At 40.4% G+C, this 24,263-nt stretch overlaps 1 protein-coding gene across 2 annotated transcripts in view; it reads left to right on the forward strand.

Moving 5' to 3' along the window:
- The window catches only part of LOC118375301 (A disintegrin and metalloproteinase with thrombospondin motifs 19-like), a 144,179-nt gene that overhangs the window by 10,434 nt on the left and 109,482 nt on the right, over positions 1–24,263 (forward strand). For both annotated transcript variants that reach the window (XM_052525097.1, XM_052525098.1), the window contains exons 3-7: positions 4,692–4,872; positions 15,738–15,910; positions 16,460–16,543; positions 16,826–16,980; positions 20,697–20,740. In XM_052525097.1, coding sequence (XP_052381057.1) covers positions 4,692–4,872; positions 15,738–15,910; positions 16,460–16,543; positions 16,826–16,980; positions 20,697–20,740 — 637 coding nt within the window. The remainder of the gene's footprint in view (positions 1–4,691; positions 4,873–15,737; positions 15,911–16,459; positions 16,544–16,825; positions 16,981–20,696; positions 20,741–24,263) is intronic.

The raw sequence follows: 24,263 nt of genomic DNA on the forward strand, positions 1-24,263 counted from the left end.
AGACCTGTTGTTGAGGGGTCAGTGTAGTCTCACAGACTCAGACCTGTTGTTGAGGAGTCAGTGTAGTCTCACAGACTCAGACCTGTTGTTGAGGAGTCAGTGTAGTCTCACAGACTCAGACCTGTTGTTGAGGGGCCAGTGTAGTCTCACAGACTCAGACCTGTTGTTGAGGGGTCAGTGTAGTCTCACAGACTCAGACCTGTTGTTGAGGGGTCAGTGTAGTCTCACAGACTCAGACCTGTTGTTGAGGGGTCAGTGTAGTCTCACAGACTCAGACCTGTTGTTGAGGGGTCAGTGTAGTCTCACAGACTCAGACCTGTTGTTGAGGAGTCAGTGTAGTCTCACAGACTCAGACCTGTTGTTGAGGGGTCAGTGTAGTCTCACAGACTCAGACCTGTTGTTGAGGGGTCAGTGTAGTCTCACAGACGCAGACCTGTTGTTGAGGGGTCAGTGTAGTCTCACAGACTCAGACCTGTTGTTGAGGGGTCAGTGTAGTCTCACAGACGCAGACGCGTTGCCTCCCACAATGTACCAAAGTTCCAGCATACATGTCTGTACAAGTACCTGTTGAAGTACCTGTATCTTCGTCAGTTGGAATAGAGAAGAAGAGGTGGAACTACGTTAGAGACCGATCCCTTCATGTCCTGCCGTAAACATTCTCGGTAGCTCGCTAGATGAAGCTCGCAGAGGATATTTTCAATGAGTGTGTTTTGCTAGTTAGTGGTTTGCATGCGCCATGACATTAAGAGTTACAAGCTTAAAACCACTGACTGGCATGATTCCCAGACCTAGTGCTGTTGCCCTAGGTCTGGGATCTCTGAGACTAGGGTCAGTAAGGCTTGAAGTGGTCATGCCTTGCCCTCGGTCTATCTCTGCCCACATCTATCAGCCCACTTTCTTTTAATCATGCAACACCAGTGGCTTGTTTAGTCTGCGCAAATCATCAAACCTAAATGAACCCAAACCAAATATGCCTTCACCATCGGCCTATCCTCTCCCTTCACTCCCCTCCAGCAACACTCCCCTCCTGACCCTCCTCCTTCTTTCCAAACATCAGGTAATCCCTCCGGGGGTTTGTTGGAGAGTTCCTCGTCATTTTTTCACCACGTTTGGAGAATAGCGCCGAGGGGAATGGGTGCAGATGGACAATTTAAGGTTATGGAGCTTGCAATGAGAGCTGGGGAGCTGTGGGTGTTGGGGAGGTACTGGGGAGATAGTGGGGAGCTCTAGGTATTGGGGAGTTCTAGCTAGTGGGGAGCTCTAGGTAGTGGGGAGCTCTAGGTAGTGGGGAGGTAGTGGGGAGCTCTAGGTAGTGGTGAGGTAGTGGGGAGCTCTAGGTAGTGGGGAGTTCTAGGTAGTGGGGAGCTCTAGGTAGTGGGGAGCTCTAGGTAGTGGGGAGCTCTAGGTAGTAGGGAGGTAGTGGGGAGCTCTAGGTAGTGGGGAGTTCTAGGTAGTGGGGAGCTCTAGGTAGTAGGGAGGTAGTGGGGAGGTAGTGGGGAGCTCTAGGTAGTGGGGAGCTCTAGGTAGTGGGGAACTCTAGGTAGTGGGGAGGTACTGGGGAACTCCAGGTATTGGGGTCCTCTAGGTAGTAGGGAGCTCTAGGTAGTGGGGAGTTCTAGGTAGTGGGGAGTTCTAGGTAGTGGGGAGGTAATGGGGTGTTCTAGGTAGTGGGGAGGTAGTGGGGAACTCCAGGTATTGGGGTCCTCTAGGTAGTGGGGAGCTCTAGGTAGTGGGGAGCTCTAGGTAGTAGGGAGGTAGTGGGGAGGTAGTGGGGAGCTCTAGGTAGTGGGGAGCTCTAGGTAGTGGGGAACTCTAGGTAGTGGGGAGGTACTGGGGAACTCCAGGTATTGGGGTCCTCTAGGTAGTAGGGAGCTCTAGGTAGTGGGGAGTTCTAGGTAGTGGGGAGTTCTAGGTAGTGGGGAGTTCTAGGTAGTGGGGAGATAGTGGGGAGCTCTAGGTAGTGGGGAGCTCTAGGTAGTGGGGAGTTAGTGGGGAGCTCTAGGTAGTGGGGAGCTCTAGGCAGTGGGGAGCTCTAGGTAGTGGGGAGTTCTAAGTAGTGGGGAGTTCTAGGTAGTGGGGAGATAGTGGGGAGCTCTAGGTAGTGGGGAGGTAGTGGGGAGCTCTAGGTAGTGGGGAACTCTAGGTAGTGGGGAGATAGTGGGGAGCTCTAGGTAGTGGGGAGGTAGTGGGGAGCTCTAAGTATTGGAGACGTAGTGGGGAGCTCTAATTAGTGGAGAGCTCTAGGTAGTACGGAGTTCTAGGTAGTAGGGAGCTCTAGGTAGTAGGGAGCTCTAGGTAGTGAGGAGGTAGTGGAGAGGTAGTGGGGTCCTCTAGGTAGTGGGGTCCTCTAGGTAGTGGGGAGCTCTAGGTAGTGGAGAGGTAGTGGGGTCCTCTAGGTAGTGGGGTCCTCTAGGTAGTGGGGAGCTCTAGGTAGTGGAGAGGTAGTGGGGAGCTCTAGGTAATGGGGAGGTAGTGGGGAGCTCTAGGTAGTGGGGAGATAGTGGGGAGCTCTAGGTAGTGGGGAGGTAGTGGGGAGCTCTAAGTATTGGAGAGGTAGTGGGGAGCTCTAGGTAGTGGTGAGGTAGTGGGGAGCTCTAGGCAGTGGGGAACTCTAGGTAGTAGGGAGCTCTAGATAGTGGTGAGGTAGTGGGGAACTCTAGGTAGTTGGGAGGTAGTGGGGAACTCTAGGTAGTAGGGAGCTCTAGATAGTGGTGAGGTAGTGGGGAACTCTAGGTAGTTGGGAGGTAGTGGGGAGCTCTAGGCAGTGGGGAACTCTAGGTAGTAGGGAGCTCTAGATAGTGGTGAGGTAGTGGGGAACTCTAGGTAGTTGGGAGGTAGTGGGAAGCTCTACGTTGTGGGGAGCACTAGTTAGTTGTGAGCTCTAGGTAGTGGGGGAGCTCTAGGTAGTGGGGAGCTCTAGGTAGTAGGGAACTCTAAGTAGTGGGGAGCTCTAGGTTGTAGGGAGGTAGTAGAGAACTCTAGGTAGTGGGAAGCTCTATGTAGTGGGAAATTCTACGTAGGAAATTCTACAGTCAGTTTTGAGAATGACACAAATATTAATTTTCACAAAGTTTGCTGCTTCAGTGTCTTTAGATATTTTTGTCAGATGTTAGTATGGGATACTGAAGTATAATTACAAGAATTTCATAAGTGTCAAATGCTTTTATTGACAATTACATGAAGTTGATGCAAAGAGTCAATATTTGCAGTGTTGCCCTTTCTTTTCAAGACTTCTGCAATCCTCCGTGGCATGTAGACATCTCTGCCGCATGGCATGCCTCCAAGCCTTCAGGGCTGGGGTTCTGGGGTTCCATGGTTCTGGGGTTCTGGGGTTCCATGGTTCTGGGGTTCCATGGTTCTGGGGTTCCATGGTTCTGGGGTTCCATGGTTCTGGGGTTCTGGGGTTCCATGGTTCTGGGGTTCTGGGGTTCCATGGTTCTGGGGTTCTGGGGTTCCATGGTTCTGGGGTTCCATGGTTCTGGGGTTCCATGGTTCTGGGGTTCCATGGTTCTGGGGTTCCATGGATCTGGGGTTCCATGGTTCTGGGGTTCCATGGTTCTGGGGGTCCGTGGTTCTGTGTAGTGTGTTAGTATGGGATACTGAAGTAGCGGTGGTCCTTCTGTAGCTCAGTTGGTAGAGCATGGCGCTTGTAACGCCAGGGTAGTGGGTTCGATTCCCGGGACCACCCATACGTAGAATGTATGCACACATGACATGTAAGTCGCTTTGGATAAAAGCGTCCGCTAAATGGCATATATTATATTATATATTAGCCAGGAGGTTCAGAGAAATGCCACAACCACATCAAGCTCTGCACGGAAGTGGGAAACCTGACTTAGCGTTCACACCTACCAATGAGAATGCTGCTCCTTATTGCTCAGAGAGAGAGACGCCGTGAACGTACTGAGAAGGACAAACACAGTGCAGTTTGACACGAACTGACGTCAGGCAGTCAGCTTGCTTATGAAATGTCAGTGTATATCAGGCTGATGACATGGTCAGTACAGCGACAACACAGCAGGCTCAAGTGATGAGTGACTGAAACGTTTAGGTCTTTGCATTCAAATGTCATCTGCATTTGTTGCTGTACGTTCATCTCTCATTCATAATTAAGCCAGGAATTGTTAGCTAGATTACTTGTTGGTTATTACTGCATTGTCGGAACTAGAAGCACAAGCATTCTAGCTACACATTTCGCTACACTCGCATTAACATCTGCTAACCATGTGTATGTGACAAATAAAATTTGATTTTGATTTGATTCAGGTGTTCTCTTAGATGTAATTAGGGAGAGAGAGAGAAAGAGGCTTTACCATAATGAATACCTCACGGCTCTACTTTACAGTTTGAAGACATTTTTCCCCCAGACACAAATCAGCACTTATTGTGCGTCTCATGTGTCTCAGTTGATAGAGGATGGGTGGTTGTAACTCCACAGTTGTGGGTTCGTTTCCCAAGGTGGGCCAGTATGAACTCACTACTGTAAGTTGCTCTGGATAGGTGTCTGCTAAAATGTAAATGTATTTTTGATGCCTAGATTGATATGCTGCTGTGCTCTCCTACAATATCTCCCCTCCTTTGTCAGTGGGGGAAGTTTAAGATGGATGCGCTGTCATCAGATGGTCAGGAAAAAAATGCGGTTTGAGTGCAAGCCATGATCTCTGTTCTGTCTCGTCCATTTTTTTTTGCAGATGGGCTTCATTCAACTCAATGGAGACTTCCTCTACGTCGAGCCCGTCAATAAAACGCTGGCCGTCACGGGACAGGCCCACCGCGTGTACAGGAGGAAGCGCTCCACCACCGAGGAGAGACAGACAGACAAGCAGACGACAGACAAACAGACAAGCAGCAACTATTGTGGAGTCATTCCAGGTGGGCTACCTCCATCTTGTGCTGCAGAAACATTATTGATGAAGATGTTCCTCTTTCGGAACGCTTAAGTTATTAAGATTTACTTAATATACTTTTTAAGATTTAGGCTAACCTCCATATCCAAAATAAGCAAAGAAAAGTTTACGTTTTGGATTAAAATTGGTTTAGGGATTATTGGTCTGCACTGCCTGTTATGAAGATCCCACAGGGATCCTATTAAATTGCTTTAGGGGCTATTTAAAAAATATATATATTTTTTTACCTTTATTTAACCAGGCAAGTCAGTTAAGAACACATTCTTATTTTCAATAACGGCCTGGGAACAGTGGGTTAACTGCCTGTTCAGGGGCAGAACGACAGATTTGTACCTTGTCAGCTCGGGGGTTTGAACTCACAACCTACCGGTTACTAGTCCAACGCTCTAACCACTAGGCTACGCTGCCGCCCCCAGCTATGCAGTGTTGGGGAAGCTACTCTAAAAATGCAGTCTACCACTCTACCAATTATTTCACACTGGAAGAAGTTACGCTAAATTAAAGCTACCCTTAAGAAATATATAGTTTACTTAACTAAAGTTACTTTGAAAAATATGTTGACCACATCTAATCTAAATCTTAAATATTGTAGACTACAAATTGCAAGAAGAGATCACTCTGGAGTCAGATGTTAACAGAATGTGTAACTTCGCCTAGTAAATACAACAACTATGTTTCAAGTGAGAATAAGGCAGGTCTGATGCCAAAACAGAAAGGAAATTATTGCCTAAATCACCCATATTTTATTATTTTTTTGCAAAGAAACTTGTGTGAACCTCCAGTAGTTAGTTACACCACTACATGGCTACAGTAAACATGACCTAGATTTGAATTAAGTTCAACTACCACCAAGCTACTGCAAAATGTAGTTAAAATACTAGTTGAACTACATGAAGTGCCCTACTCCAACATTGAGGCTATGTCATCAATAAATCCTCAAAGTTCCAGAATGGTGTGATAATGGCAGCCATTTTGGCCAGGGAAATTTCCAAACCAGTCTAATTGACCCTTTGCTAAGGCCCGCCCCTCTTGGAAACTTTTGCAAACTGTTGCAAAATTGCCCATTCAACCAAGAGCGGAATCCCCTCACAATGATCTCAAACCGTGTTTCTAATACACAATGAAATTTAAACACAGACAACTCCTTGCTAATCAGGAAACTATTGGGTATGTTGTGGTGGACTGTCATTACAATTGCATCACAGGAACCTGGTAAAATGTTTTATGTAGTGTAGCTAACAACTGTGAATGGCTCAGAATCCACTAAACATGCAGTCAAAGCTATAAGCACTTTTGGAACTAACCAGTGCGTTCAAACTTGTTTACGGATGTCGACTGCAGATGGGATCTGTATTCAAATCATTGCTCACTTAGCTAGCTTACAACATTTTTTTAGAAAACAAATTATATTGAGTGGCTAGCTAGCGTTAGCAACGTTTGGTGGTCAATGAGACTGAGAGAGCTAGCTAACCAGCTGAGCTAGCAAACAATGTAACAAAAATATAATTTTGGATTCAAAAAATACTCCATCAACAGGCTCTGCATTTCAGGAATCACAATAGCAAGTACTCCTGGTGCACTATAAAATGATTTAGCCATTTTTAGCACAGTTTTTGCCATAGCCCTCACTGGCTTTCATGCGTTTTTAACTTGAGTTTGTCCGAAGTGTCGGCCTCAACGACAGTTTCTATTCATTGGTGCACTGCGATTGGTTGCCCACAAGATGACAAGATGGTGCTGACAGAAATGGTTCCCCTGTTGCTCGCTCATAGCCAACTTTGCAGTATATATATATATATATATATATATATATATATATATATATATATATATATATATATATATTGGGGTTATTTCTATTATTATTTTCTCAGAATGTTTCTTGCTGAAAATAACTTTTGGATATTAGATTGGCGTTCACTCACCAGCATTTCGACCAGAAATGACTCTTTCCACAATTGGATCCTTTGTTTGTACCCCCCAAGGCAATTCCACTGATCCCAGGGGTTGCTACAAGACGCCGTCGACAGAGAAGAGGAATTTGGAGTGTGCTTTTAATCCCACTTAGGAAGCGTGCATAGCATCCACCATTTTAAAATATATTACTTGCTAATGTGCAGTGCCTGGACATTAAAGTAGGTGAGCTCAGGGCGAGGATCTCCTTCCAGAGAGACATCAGGGACTGTAATATACTTTGTTTCATGGAATCATGGCTCTCTCTGGATATACTGTCCCCGTCCATACAGCCAGCGGGGTTCTCCATACATCGCCCGGACAGGAAAAAATAACTCTCCCGTAAAAATAACACATTCGGTCTCTCCCTGTTGTCCCCACTTGCTACAAGATGTCCACCATTGTTCCTGTACCCAAGAAAACGAAGGTAACTGACCTAAATACTATCGCTACGTAGCATTCACTTCTGCCATCATGAAGTGCTTTGAGAGGCTAGTTAAGGATCATATCACATCCACCTTACCTGACACCCTAGACCCACTACAATTTGCATACTGCCCTAAGATCCACGGATGATGCAATCACAATCGCCATCGCACTGCACACTTCCCTATCCCATCTGGACAAGAGGAATACCTATGTAAGAATGCTGTTCATTGACTACAGCTCAAGCTCATCACTAAGCTCTGGGCTCTGGGTCTGAACCCCACCCTGTGCAACTGGGTCCTGGACTTCCTGATGAGCCGACCCCAGGTGGTGAATGTAGGAAACAACACCTCCGCTATGCTGATCTTCAACACGGGGGACCCACCGCGGTGGTGCTCTGCCGCCTCCTGTACACCCTGTTTACTCATGACTGTGTGACCATGCACGTCTCCAACTTAATCATCAAGTTTGCAGACGAAACAACAGTGGTAGGACCGATTACCAACAAAATAAACGAGCCGATCATGGACTTCAGGAGACAGCAGAGAGAGAGCATGCCCCCATCCACATCGACGGGGCCATAGTGGAGGGGGTGAAAAGCTCATCGAAGTACAGATCACTGACAAGCTGAAATGGTCCATCCAAACAGACAGACTGTGTTGAAGAAAAGACCCTCACAAACTTCTACAGATGCACCATTAAGAGCTTCCTGCCAGGTTGCCTGGTACGGTGATGCATTTCCTCCTTTCAGTTATGCAGGGAAATAAAAGTAACGAATGTGATATGGCAGAAATTGTGTAATAGAAATATTGTCAAACCAAAATGTGTCATATAATTATAAATACAGTTTAGACAGGATTTCTATAAATGTTCTGTATAAATATCCTCTAAAATACAATATGATTCAATATCAGTACTTCCTGCATTTACAATAATGTCTAAGTCCTATCATCAACAGACTTAAGCCAGTGTATGGCTGTGTATTGACTACATTGTTTGTATGGAATGTTGGCATATTGGAAGTTCATTTGAAAAATGTGACGGAATCCTTCCACTAAAACTCGTTGGCTAGCTAGCTAATAAATATACTGTGCAGATACTCTTCAAGTTCATTGTTTTGCATACTGTAATATCTTATCACAGCACTGGCTGACCATGGTTGACCAACTTCTTTACCAAAATGGCTGATCTTTTATACTGTCGTAACATAGTTCATGTCCATTCTAGTATTCCTAATTCTATGAAAGATCTACAAGTACACAAATGCATTTTGAAGTTATATTTTTCAGTGTATTTAAGTAATGATACTACTAATAATAATGGGCCTTGTAGAACATGTTAGTCTGGTATAATGGGCCTTGTAGAACATGTTTGTCTGGTATAATGGGCCTTGTAGAACATGTTTGTCTGGTATAATGGGCCTTGTAGAACATGTTTGTCTGGTATAACTGGTCAGTAAATTAATATACTGTAGGTAGAGATAGTTCATGTCTCTATCTATATTAATTTACTGACCAGCCATACCTTAGCTTTAAGCATGATGCAACAGTGTCAACAAACCATGTTCTTCACAAATGCCCAGTGACACATTCTCAACCTGTAGGTTGTTATCCACTTCATATTTTCTACCTTCGTGATTTGTAAATGATCCTGTAATCCTAAGGCATTGACACCTATGCTGTTCATCAACCCTACATTGAATTTGTACATCTCAATGTCAGAAAGTAATAGCTTCCACACTGGCGTTCGGCCTCTTGCATGCTATAAGGCTCCATTGGTAAAGCTCATGCCTCAGCTTATTGACAGATCCATGTCTGATTTATGTACAGCGGGCAAGAGAACTCAATGGTGTGTAGACGAAGACGTTTTATCTGCTCGCCAGATTGGACTTCTGAGATCTTTTAAAAATCCAGAAAAGATGTGAACATATAAAAGCACTCAGCCGCAACTCAACATAACTGTCACACGTGGACCTGCAGTATCTGTCAGGTTCAACGATAGTGGCCCTGGTCGTAAGACGTTCACTGTTCTACCGTTCCTAGTTCTCACCTTGAATAAGCGCAGGGTCACGTCAGGGTCTCCACATCAGTGTCAAACCTCGAGCTCTCGCAAAGCGGACTAGAAACCAAGAAGGGTTTTCATTACGAGGTCTTACCTATCTGCTTTTGATCAAGGAAATCCACTCCAGATGAGGTCAATGTGTGTGGACTTTCTGTCTACTACCCATTTTCAAAATAAGTGCGTGCTGACCAATAAAGTCACCCTATAACTAACCACTATTTCATATGTATGGGCGTACGTTTCAGTTACAGATACTAGGCAGTTACATGCAGTTACATGGAACTACAGTGTCAATACACTTGTAGCTGATTTTAAACAGAATCTGACCAGTTTCATTTGACAAACATTCCACCCATTGTTCTGTGTTCCTTTGTTATACTGACTAGTTACACTCTGGTTATACTAGTTACCATGTTACTGACTAGTTACACTATGATTATACTAGTTACCATGTTACTGACTAGTTACACTCTGGTTATACTAGTTACCATGTTATACTGACTAGTTACACTATGATTATACTAGTTACCTTGTTACTGACTAGTTACACTCTGGTTATACTAGTTACCATGTTATACTGACTAGTTACACTATGATTATACTAGTTACCTTGTTACTGACTAGTTACACTCTGGTTATACTAGTTACCATGTTACTGACTAGTTACACTCTGGTTATACTAGTTACCATGTTACTGACTAGTTACACTCTGGTTATACTAGTTACCATGTTATGCTGACTAGTATAGTCTGGTTATACTAGTTACCATGTTATACTGACTAGTTACACTCTGGTTATACTAGTTACCATGTTATACTGACTAGTTACACTATGATTATACCAGTTACCTTGTTACTGACTAGTTACACTCTGGTTATACTAGTTACCATGTTATACTGACTAGTTACACTATGATTATACTAGTTACCTTGTTACTGACTAGTTACACTCTGGTTATACTAGTTACCATGTTATACTGACTAGTTACACTATGATTATACTAGTTACCTTGTTACTGATTAGTTACACTCTGGTTATACTAGTTACCATGTTATACTGACTAGTTAGACTATGATTATACTAGTTACCATGTTACTGACTAGTTACACTCTGGTTATACTAGTTACCATGTTATACTGACTAGTTACACTATGATTATACTAGTTACCTTGTTACTGACTAGTTACACTCTGGTTATACTAGTTACCATGTTATACTGACTAGTTACACTATGATTATACTAGTTACCTTGTTACTGACTAGTTACACTCTGGTTATACTAGTTACCATGTTACTGACTAGTTACACTCTGGTTATACTAGTTACCATGTTACTGACTAGTTACACTCTGGTTATACTAGTTACCATGTTATGCTGACTAGTATAGTCTGGTTATACTAGTTACCATGTTATACTGACTAGTTACACTCTGGTTATACTAGTTACCATGTTATACTGACTAGTTACACTATGATTATACCAGTTACCTTGTTACTGACTAGTTACACTCTGGTTATACTAGTTACCATGTTATACTGACTAGTTACACTATGATTATACTAGTTACCTTGTTACTGACTAGTTACACTCTGGTTATACTAGTTACCATGTTATACTGACTAGTTACACTATGATTATACTAGTTACCTTGTTACTGATTAGTTACACTCTGGTTATACTAGTTACCATGTTATACTGACTAGTTAGACTATGATTATACTAGTTACCATGTTACTGACTAGTTACACTCTGGTTATACTAGTTACCATGTTATACTGACTAGTTACACTATGATTATACTAGTTACCTTGTTACTGACTAGTTAAACTCTGGTTATACTAGTTACCATGTTATACTGACTAGTTAAACTATGATTATACTAGTTACCTTGTTACTGACTAGTTATACTCTGGTTATACTAGTTACCATGTTATACTGACTAGTTACACTATGATTATACTAGTTACCTTGTTACTGACTAGTTACACTCTGGTTAAACTAGTTACCATGTTATACTGACTAGTTACACTATGATTATACTAGTTACCATGTTACTGACTAGTTACACTCTGGTTATACTAGTTACCATGTTATACTGACTAGTTACACTATGATTATACTAGTTACCTTGTTACTGACTAGTTACACTCTGGTTATACTAGTTACCATGTTACTGACTAGTTACACTCTGGTTATACTAGTTACCATGTTACTGACTAGTTACACTATGATGATACTAGTTACCGTGTTACTGACTAGTTACACTCTGGTTATACTAGTTACCATGTTATACTGACTAGTTACACTATGATTATACTAGTTACCATGTTACTGACTAGTTACACTCTGGTTATACTAGTTACCATGTTATACTGACTAGTTACACTATGATTATACTAGTTACCATGTTATAGTGACTAGTTACACTATGATTATACTAGTTACCATGTTACTGACTAGTTACACTCTGGTTATACTAGTTACCATGTTATACTGACTAGTTACACTATGATTATACTAGTTACCTTGTTACTGACTAGTTACACTCTGGTTATACTAGTTACCATGTTATACTGACTAGTTACACTATGATTATACTAGTTACCATGTTACTGACTAGTTACACTCTGGTTATACTAGTTACCATGTTATACTGACTAGTTACACTATGATTATACTAGTTACCATGTTACTGACTAGTTACACTCTGGTTATACTAGTTACCATGTTATACTGACTAGTTACACTATGATTATACTCGCTACCATGTTACTGACTAGTATAGTCTGGTTATACTAGTTACCATGTTATACTGACTAGTTACACTATGATTATACTAGTTACCTTGTTACTGACTAGTTACACTCTGGTTATACTAGTTACCATGTTATACTGACTAGTTACACTATGATTATACTAGTTACCATGTTACTGACTAGTTACACTCTGGTTATACTAGTTACCATGTTATACTGACTAGTTACACTATGATTATACTAGTTACCTTGTTACTGACTAGTTACACTCTGGTTATACTAGTTACCATGTTACTGACTAGTTACACTCTGGTTATACTAGTTACCATGTTACTGACTAGTTACACTATGATGATACTAGTTACCGTGTTACTGACTAGTTACACTCTGGTTATACTAGTTACCATGTTATACTGACTAGTTACACTATGATTATACTAGTTACCATGTTACTGACTAGTTACACTCTGGTTATACTAGTTACCATGTTATACTGACTAGTTACACTATGATTATACTAGTTACCATGTTACTGACTAGTTACACTCTGGTTATACTAGTTACCATGTTATACTGACTAGTTACACTATGATTATACTAGTTACCTTGTTACTGACTAGTTACACTCTGGTTATACTAGTTACCATGTTATACTGACTAGTTACACTATGATTATACTAGTTACCATGTTACTGACTAGTTACACTCTGGTTATACTAGTTACCATGTTATACTGACTAGTTACACTATGATTATACTAGTTACCATGTTACTGACTAGTTACACTCTGGTTATACTAGTTACCATGTTATACTGACTAGTTACACTATGATTATACTCGCTACCATGTTACTGACTAGTATAGTCTGGTTATACTAGTTACCATGTTATACTGACTAGTTACACTATGATTATACTAGTTACCTTGTTACTGACTAGTTACACTCTGGTTATACTAGTTACCATGTTATACTGACTAGTTACACTATGATTATACTAGTTACCATGTTACTGACTAGTTACACTCTGGTTATACTAGTTACCATGTTATACTGACTAGTTACACTATGATTATACTAGTTACCTTGTTACTGACTAGTTACACTCTGGTTATACTAGTTACCATGTTACTGACTAGTTACACTCTGGTTATACTAGTTACCATGTTACTGACTAGTTACACTATGATGATACTAGTTACCGTGTTACTGACTAGTTACACTCTGGTTATACTAGTTACCATGTTATACTGACTAGTTACACTATGATTATACTAGTTACCATGTTACTGACTAGTTACACTCTGGTTATACTAGTTACCATGTTATACTGACTAGTTACACTATGATTATACTAGTTACCATGTTATAGTGACTAGTTACACTATGATTATACTAGTTACCATGTTACTGACTAGTTACACTCTGGTTATACTAGTTACCATGTTATACTGACTAGTTACACTATGATTATACTAGTTACCTTGTTACTGACTAGTTACACTCTGGTTATACTAGTTACCATGTTATACTGACTAGTTACACTATGATTATACTAGTTACCATGTTACTGACTAGTTACACTCTGGTTATACTAGTTACCATGTTATACTGACTAGTTACACTATGATTATACTAGTTACCATGTTACTGACTAGTTACACTCTGGTTATACTAGTTACCATGTTATACTGACTAGTTACACTATGATTATACTCGCTACCATGTTACTGACTAGTATAGTCTGGTTATACTAGTTACCATGTTATACTGACTAGTTACACTATGATTATACTAGTTACCATGTTATGCTGACTAGTATAGTCTGGTTATACTAGTTACCATGTTATACTGACTAGTTACACTCTGGTTATACTAGTTACAATGTTATACTGACTAGTTGTATTCTGGATATTATAGTTACCATGTTATACTGACTAGTTACACTCTGGTTATACTAGTTACCATGTTATACTGACTAGTTACACTCTGGTTATACTAGTTACCATGTTATACTGACTAGTTACACTCTGGTTATACTAGTTACCATGTTATACTGACTAGTTACACTATGATTATACTAGTTACCATGTCATGCTGACTAGTAAAGTCTGGTTATACTAGTTACCATGTTATGCTGACTAGTATAGTCTGGTTATACTAGTTACCATGTTATGCTGACTAGTATAGTCTGGTTATACTAGTTACCATGTTACACTGACTAGTTACACTCTGGTTATACTAGTTACCATGTTATACTGACTAGTTGTACTCTGGATATTATAGTTACCATGTTATACTGACTAGTTACACTCTGGTTATACTAGTTACCATGTTATACTGACTAGTTACACTCTGGTTATACTAGTTACCATGTTATACTGACTAGTTACACTCTGGTTATACTAGTTACCATGTTATACTGACTAGTTACACTATGATTATACTAGTTACCATGTCATGCTGACTAGTATAGTCTGGTTATACTAGTTACCATGTTATGCTGACTAGTATAGTCTGGTTATACTAGTTACCATGTTATGCTGACTAGTATAGTCTGGTTATACTAGTTACCATGTTATACTGACTAGTTACACTCTGGTTATACTAGTTACCATGTTATACTGACTAGTTGTACTCTGGATATTATAGTTACCATGTTATACTGACTAGTTACACTCTGGTTATACTAGTTAACAATGTTATACTGACTACTTACACTCGGGTTATACTCTAGTAACTACATGGGCTAACACTATTTGAATAGGAATTACATAAGGATTACATAACACATTCATAAGGACTCCATAACACATTCATAAGGATTACATAACACATTCATAAGGACTCCATAACACATTCATAAGGACTTCATAACACATTCATAAGGATTACTTAACACATTCATAAGGACTCCATAACACATTCATAAGGACTCCATAACACATTCATAAGGATTACATAACACATTCATAAGGACTCCATAACACATTCATAAGGACTCCATAACACATTCATAAGGACTTCATAACACATTCATAAGGACTCCATAACACATTCATAAGGACTCCATAACACATTCATAAGGATTTCATAACACATTCATAAGGACTCCATAACACATTCATAAGGACTCCATAACACAGTCATAAGAATTACATAACACATTCATAAGGACTCTATAACACATTCATAAGGACTCCATAACACATTCATAAGGATTACATAACACATTCATAAAGACTCCATAACACATTCATAAGGACTCCATAACACATTCATAAGGACTCCATAACACAGTCATAAGGATTACATAACACATTCATAAGGATTACATAACACATTCATAAGGACTCCATAACACAGTCATAAGGACTCCATAACACAGTCATAAGGATTACATAACACATTCATAAGGACTCCATAACACATTCATAAGGACTTCATAACACAGTCATAAGGACTCCATAACACAGTCATAAGGACTCTATAACACATTAAAATGACTCCATAACACATTCATGAGCAGTACACAAGCATTTATGTAATGCCTACGTCAACAACTACAATTTGACTACAGGGCGTTATGGGAAGCGTCACGATAAGCGTTGTCATTTTTCTCTGTTTATTTACAGAAAGACAGAAGAGTAAGAACAGGAAGCCGTCTGAGGGAGGCAGAGGGAAACGGTACTTGTATAAACTACTCCACGAGTACAACGTGGAGACTGTGGTGGTGGCCGACCCAGCTATGGTCAGCTACCACGGCTCAGAGGCAGCCAAACGATTCATCCTCACCATCATGAATATGGTATGTGTACAGACTTACATAGAACCTACTATGAATATATTGTACTATACATCATCATTATCATTGAATAAGATATCTATGGGTATGTGTCTCTGTTCTCTGGTCCTGTCCAGAAACAACCTACCCCTTAAACCATGGGTGTCAAACATACAGCCCGCGGGTGGTTTGAGTAAAATAACTAAAAACCAATTGGAAACTGTGTATAAATGATCATGGACCTACATTCATACAGTGTCTTGACTTTGTGCAGCTAATAATCACCCAAATGAAAGCTAGACAGTCAGGGAGCATAGACAATTCCCCCAAAAACGATGGATAGAGGACACATTAGTTGGAGACCCAATGTGACCCCCGGGACACCCCTGCCCTTACCCTACCTCTATCCCCCTGTACTTTCCTGGTCCTGTCCAGAAACCTCCTCTAAAACCCCTACCCTAGGCACTTGAATACAACTGAAAGGATGGGATAGGTATGTTGTTGCTATACAGCGACATCATTTTGTTGCTGTGTTATTACAAGGGTTTTAAATAATATCCATTCCTTTTACAGGTTTTCAACTTGTTTCAGCACAAGAGCCTGGGAATACAGATTAATATCAGATTGACTAAACTTGTGCTGCTTCACGAAACACCAGTAAGAAACATCATGCTTACACTACTTAAATTGTACAGTATGAGACATAACCTACAAGTAGAGTAACACAGAATAACTTAACTTCTATATTCTACAACAAGGTTGATTTTATTTCCAATGTCATGTCATGAATACATCATAAACAGGCAGGTCAAAACAATGAATAAAATGTATACCCATCTCATTTTGTCTGTCTGTCTGTCTGTCTGTCTGTCTGTCTGTCTGTCTGTCTGTCTGTCTGTCTGTCTGTCTGTCTGTCTGTCTGTCTGTCTGTCTGTGCAGTCAGACATGTACATTGGTCACCATGGTGAGAAGATGCTGGAGAGTTTCTGTCGTTGGCAGCAGGAGGAGTATGGGAAGAAGAGTGTGATGTCAGACTTCAGCACTCGGTGGAGGGAGGACCTACCCTCTGTGGACACGGCCATTCTAATCACACGGTACTGTATCCATTGCAAGCACTGTTCAAAGAAAATAAATAGATACCCACACACACACTCCCATATACTTTATTTCTGTGCAATTTTTTCGCCCTGTGTAATCGATTTATTTTCTATTATGTAATCTTTTGAATCCTGTACCTGGAAAATCGCTGGAAGTGCGTGCATTACTTTTAAATATGTACTGGTCATTTATCCCCAAAGTGTCCAGGCATGTCTGATCTCCTGCAGGCGTGACATACATTTAGAACACACCCAACAGGCCAGCTATTGGTCACGTCACCTGCCCATCAACACCTTTACCCATTCCACTGTCCAATACCTAGGTAGTACTGCAAAATAATAAACAGACTCCGCATTCGAAAGGTCAGTTCCTACAAGCAGCTATTCATACAGTACCAGTCAAAAGTGTGGACACACCTACTCATTCAAGGGTTTTTCTTTATTTTTACTATTTTCTACATTGTAGAATAATTGTGAAGACATCAACACTTTGAAATAGAACATATGGAATCATGTAGTAGCCAAAAAAGTGCGAAACAAATCAAAAATAATTTTATATTTGAGATTCTTCAAAGTAGCTTCCCTCTGCCTTGATGACAGCTTTGCACACTCTTGGCATTCTCTCAACCAGCTTCATGAGATAGTCACCTGGAATGCATTTCAATTAACAGGTGTGCCTTATTAAAAGTTAATTTGTGGAATTTCTTTCCTTCTTAATGCATTTGAGACAATCAGTGTTGTGACAAGGTAGGGTTGGTATACAGAAGATAGCCCTATTTGGTAAAAGACCAAATCCATATTATGGCAAGAACAGCTCAAATAACAGCTCAAATAAGCGACAAGAAACGGCAGTCCATCATTAATTTAAGACATGAAGGTCAGTAACTGAGGAAAATGTCAAGAAGTTTCTTCAAGTGCAGTCGCAAAAATATAAGGAGACATTGGAACACAGCGCATTCAAAATCTGGCTCACTTCCTGTATGAAATGTCATCTTGGTTTCGCCTGTAGCATTAGTTCTGTGGCACTCACAGACAATATCTTTGCAGTTTTGGAAACGTCAGAGTGTTTTCTTTCCAAAGCTGTCAATTATATGCATCTTCGAGCATCTTTTCGTGACAAAATATTGTGTTTAAAACGGGAACGTTTTTCATCCAAAAATGAAATACTGCCCCCAGAGGTTCAAGAGGTTAACAGAGAGACCTCCATGTCATGATATATTAACAGAGAGATCTCCATGTCATGAGGTATTAACAGAGAGACCTCCATGTCATGAGGTATTAACAGAGAGATCTCCATGTCATGATATATTAACAGAGAGATCTCCATGTCATGAGGTATTAACAGAGAGACCTCCATGTCATGAGGTATTAACAGAGAGACCTCCATGTCATGATATATTAACAGAGAGACCTCCATGTCATGAGGTATTAACAGAGAGACCTCCATGTCATGAGGTATTAACAGAGAGACCTCCATGTCATGAGGTATTAACAGAGAGACCTCCATGTCATGATATATTAACAGAGAGACCTCCATGTCATGAGGTATTAACAGAGAGACCTCCATGTCATGAGGTATTAATTAACAGAGATTAACAGAGAGACCTATTAACAGCGAAACCTCCATGTCATGAGGTATTAACACAGAGACCCCTTTATTTAACTAGGCAAGTCAGAATAAGAACAAATTCTTATTTACAATGACGGCCTACCCCGGCCAAACCCTAACCCGGACGACACTGGGCCAATTGTGCACCGCCCTATGGGACGAGGTATGTCATGAGGTATTAACAGAGAGACCTTCATGTTTTGAGGTATTAACAGAGAGAGGACTCAGTCAACTTCATGGGAAAGTATTTCGGCACTCGATGCTGACTCAGAACATGCAGTCTTTTTGGTTTTCATTTCAATTAAGCTGTTAATGGGCAGTGATCACGTACGACCCGCTGTGTCCCAAATAGCCCTCTATTCCCTATATAGTGCACTACCTTTAACCAGTTCCTTGGGAATAGAATGCCATTTGGGACTAAGCTTTTGAATTATTTGGCCAGTCAAATTATCCGTCCAGTTTAGTTTTAAATCCCCTCCGAAAAGAGCTGGCTGGAGTCAGAATCTGATTCGGACCTGTTGATAGGTCTCAGTGCTCTGATGGGTGATTCTGAGCAAGCAGGTGTTTGATGTTGGCGCAGCGCGGAAGGTTGTCAGATAAAAGAGCTGGCCCCATTCCCCTCAGAGGGTTAGTGTGAATGGTTTGGGTCTCGTCAGAGGGTTAGTGTGGTGGGTTAGGGCCTCCTCAGAGAGATAGTGGGGAGTGTTGGGTCCCCTCAGAGGGTTAGTGTGAATGGTTAGGGTCTCGTCAGAGGGTTAGTGTGGTGGGTTAGGGCCTCCTCAGAGAGATAGTGGGGAGTGTTTGGGTCCCTTCAGAGGGTTAGTGTGAATGGTTTGGGCCTCCTCAGAGAGATAGTGGGGAGTGTTTGGGTCCCTTCAGAGGGTTAGTGTGAATGGTTTGGGTCTCGTCAGAGGGTTAGTGTGGTGGGTTAGGGCCTCCTCAGAGAGATAGTGGGGAGTGTTTGGGTCCCTTCAGAGGGTTAGTGTGAATGGTTAGGGTCTCGTCAGAGGGTTAGTGTGGTGGGTTAGAGCCTCCTCAGAGAGATAGTGGGGAGTGTTTGGGTCCCTTCAGAGGGTTAGTGTGACACATTCCCACCTGTGTTTGTGCTAAATGCACTTGCCACTGTCGTACGGTAGACTCGCGTGTGCACACACTCACGTGTACACACACACACACACACACACACACACACACACACGCACGCACGCACGCACACACGCACGCACGCACGCACGCACGCACGCACGCACGCACGCACGCACGCACGCACACGCACACACACACACGCACACACACACACACACACACACACACACACACACACACACACACACACACACACACACACACACACACACACACACACACACATACTGACTGAGCGTTTGGCGTGCAAGACACACACACCAAGGGTTTATCCTGAAAAGACTGAGAACATGAGTAACAACATCTGCCAAAGGGAAAAGTTATCATTATCATAATAATGATAACAGTGAATAGTTTTCCTGCGGTTCATTTAAAAAATCAAGACAAAGACTGAAGAGACCAGTCCTTCACGAGACCATTTCTCTTCACCTGAAAATACAGCCAAGTCAAATCTGAAGCCATAACAATACCTCATGTACTGAACTATAATAAACCTGTTCAATCCCTTTTCTATGTATATTAAATAGAAATGGGCTAAGGTACATAACTTATATGGTACCTGTAGTTCACCATAAACACACACAAGCACCGCACACATGCCCTCATCCTCGACCACACAGCTACACAGTCATGTGTGAGAGCTGGGGTTAGGTTCCTGAGGCGTTGCCTTTATAGAGGTCACAACCTTTGCCAGCCCCACCCCCAAGCTCTCCCTTCTGAATTTGAGACATAACTCCCGATTAACCCCCTATAGCAGCTTTGAGGATTTGAGGATCGATGACTGCTCCTATATCCCCTGCTAATCCACGGTACTTGGTCTACTCTGCCACCGGAGGGGATAAGCAGGCCTTGATGCCTCTCTACTGAGCCATACCAATCAAGTGGGCAAGGCGGATCAGAGCATCAAATTGTCTTTTCCCAGGTGAATGTTGACGTTTCTTTGTGTTTTATGTTGCAGGAAGGATTTCTGCGTGCATAAAGATGAACCCTGTGACACTGTAGGTGAGTGGGATTACAGCTCTCCCTGTGTTTGTCTGTGTCTGCAAGCATGTGTGTATCAGTGTGCCAAAGCAAAGTGTAACCTTGATGTTAAGGATAATGTCCCGTTGCTGCTGTTGAAGGTAGTACATTGTTTATAGTTAGTGTTAATAGTTAATAATTTATAGTTAGTGTTAATAGTTCATCATTTATAGTTAGTAGTGTTAATAGGTATTGTTTATAGTTAGTGTTAATAGTTAATAATGTATAGTTAGTGTTCATAGTTGATCATTAGTAGTACTACTAGCTACTAGTTTATAGTTAGTGTTAATAGTTAATAATTAGTCATGTTAGTGTTCATAGTTGATCGTTAGTAGTACTACTAGCTACTTGTTTATAGTTAGTAGTGTTAATAGTTAATTGTTTATTGTTAGTGTTAATAGTTTATCGCTTATAGTTTGTGTTAATAGTTTATAGTTAGTGTTAATAGTTGATAGTTAGTAGTGTTACTAGGTACTAGTTTATAGTTAGTGTTAATAGTTTATAGTTAGTGTTAATAGTTTATAGTTAGGGTTCATAGTTAATAGTTTATAATTAGTGTTAATAGTTTATAGTTAGTAGTGTTAATAGTTACTTGTTTATAGTTAGTAGTGTTAAAAGTTGATTGTTTATAGTTAATTGGTGTTAAAAGTTGATAGTTTATAGTTAGTAGTGTTAATAGTTTATAGTTAGTAGTGTTAATAGTTTATAGTTAGTGTTATTAGTTTATAGTTAGTGATAATAGTTGATTGTTTATAGTTAATAGTGTTAATATTTTATAGTTAGTAGTGTTAATAGTTGATCGTTAGTGTTAATAGTTTATGGTTAGTAGTGTTAATGGTTTATAGTTAGTAGTTAGTAGTGTTAATGGTTTATAGTTAGTAGTGTTAATAGTTGATAGTTAGTAGTGTTAATAGTTGATCGCTGCAGCTGTACATAGTCTATCGGTAAATAGCCTACCCAATTTTACCTACCTCATCCCCATACTGTTTTTATTTATTTACTTTTCTGCTCTTTTGCACACCAATATCTCTACCTGTACATGACCATCTGATCATTTATCACTCCAGTGTTAATCTGCAAAATTGTAATTATTCGCCTACCTCCTCATGCCTTTTGCACACAATGTATATAGACTCTTTTTTTTCTTCTTTTTTTCCACTGTGTTATTGACTTGTTAATTGTTTACTCCATGTGTAACTCTGTGTTGTTGTCTGTTCATACTGCTATGCTTTATCTTGGCCAGGTCGCAGTTGCAAATGAGAACTTGTTCTCAACTAGCCTACCTGGTTAAATAAAGGTGAAATAAAATAAAAAATAAAAAGTTAGTAGTGTTAATAGTTAGTATTTCATAGTTAGTGATAATAGTTTATAGTTAGTGTTAATAGTTGATAGTTAGTAGTGTTAATAGTTTATAGTTAGTAGTGTTAATAGTTGATAGTTAGTGTTAATAGTTTATAGTTGGTGTTAATAGTTTATAGTTAGTAGTGTTAATAGTTGATTGTTTATAGTTAGTAGTGTTAATAGTTGATTGTTTATAGTTAGTAGTGTTAATAGTTGATTGTTTATAGTTAGTAGTGTTAATAGTTGATAGTTAGTAGTGTTAATAGTTACTTGTTCATAGTTAGTATTGTTCAAAGTTGATTGTTTATTGTTAATAGTGTTAAAAGTTGATAGTTGATAGTTAGTAGTGTTAATAGTTTATAGTTAGTGTTAATAGTTGATCGTTAGTAGTGTTAATAGTTTATAGATAGTGTTAATAGGTATTGTTTATAGTTAGTGTTAAAAGCTACTTGTTTATAGTTAGTAGTGTTAATAGGTATTGTTTATAGTTAGTGTTAATAGTTAATCATGTATAGTTTTGTGTTAATAGATGATCGTTAGTAGTGTTACTAGTTCACTTTTTATAGTTCGTAGTGTTAATAGGTATTGTTTATAGTTAGTGTTAATAGTTTATAGTTAGTGTTAATAGTTGCTAGTTAGTAGTGTTACTAATCAATTATAGTTAGTCGTGTTAATAGTTAATAGTTAGACTGCATACGCTATGATTCTTGGTCACCCATTCCTCTCAGCTGCTCCTTTAACATCCAGCACATTTGGCAAGTATTTGGACTTCTTGACTTTTTCCACATTTTGTTACGTTACAGCTTTATTCTAAAATGGATTAAATAAAACATTTCCTCATCAATCTGGACACAATGCCACGTAATGACAAAGCGGAAAAATGGGGTTTAGACATTTTTTTGTACAAATGTATTAAAAATAAAAAACAGAAATAGCTCATTTACATACGTTTTCAGACCCTTTGCTATGAGACTTGAAATTGAGCTCAAGTGCATCCTGTTTCCATTGATCATCCTTGAGATGTTTCCACATGTCAAGGCACAGATCTGTGGAAGGAGACCAAAATATGTCTGCAGCATTGAAGGTCCCCAAGAACACAGTGGCCTCCATCATTCTTTAATGGAAGAAGTTTGGAACTACCAAGTCTCTTCCTAGAGCTTGACAGCCAGGCCAAACTGAGCAATCGGGATAGAAGGATCTTGGTCAGGGAGGTGACCAAGAACAAGATGGTCACTCTGACAGAGCTCCAGAGTTCCTCTGTGGAGATGGGAGAACATTCCAGAAAGACAACCATCCACCATTCAGGCCTTTATGGTAGAGTGGCCATACGGAAGCCACTCCTCAGTAAAAGGCACATGACAGCCCGCTTTGAGTTTGCCAAAAGGCACCTAAAGGACTCTGACCATGAGAAACAAGATTCTCTGGTCAGATGGAACCAAGTATTTATTAATTATTTTATTTAACCTTTATTTAACTAGGAAAGTCAGTTAAGAACAAATTCTTATTTACAATGACGGCTTAGGAACAGTGGGTTAAGTACAGAATCGATCTAGCATCCTTTTGGTTACTTGCCCAATGCTCTAACCACTAGGCTACCTGCCGCCCCAAAACCATGATTGAACTCTTTGGCTTGAATGCCAAGCGTCACGTCTGGAGGAAACTAGGCACTGCTCATCACCTGGCCAATACCATCTCTATGTTTTTTCTTTATTTTATTTCACCTTTATTTAACCAGGTAGGCTAGTTGAGAACAAATTCTCATTTGCAACTGCGACCTGGCCAAGATAAAGCATAGCAGTGTGAACAGACAACACAGAGTTACACATGGAGTAAACCATTTATAACACAGTATCATGCTGTGGGGATGTTTTTCAGCTGCAGGGACTGGGATACTAGTCAGGATCGAGGGGGAAATGAACGGAGCAAAGTACAGAGAGATCCTTGATGAAAACATGCTTCAGAGTGCTCAGGACCTCAGACTGGGGCTAAGGTTCACCTTCTAATGTGACAACAACCTTAAGCACGCAGCCAAGACAATGCAGGAGTGGCTTCGGGACAAGTCTCTGAATGTCCTTGAGTGGCCCAGCTAGAGCCCGGACTTGAACCCGATCGAACATCTCTGGAGAGACCTGAAAATAGCTTTCTCGTGACGCTCCCCGTCGAA

This window comes from Oncorhynchus keta, chromosome 9 (genome assembly GCF_023373465.1).
Source record: "Oncorhynchus keta strain PuntledgeMale-10-30-2019 chromosome 9, Oket_V2, whole genome shotgun sequence".
NCBI lineage: Eukaryota > Metazoa > Chordata > Actinopteri > Salmoniformes > Salmonidae > Oncorhynchus > Oncorhynchus keta.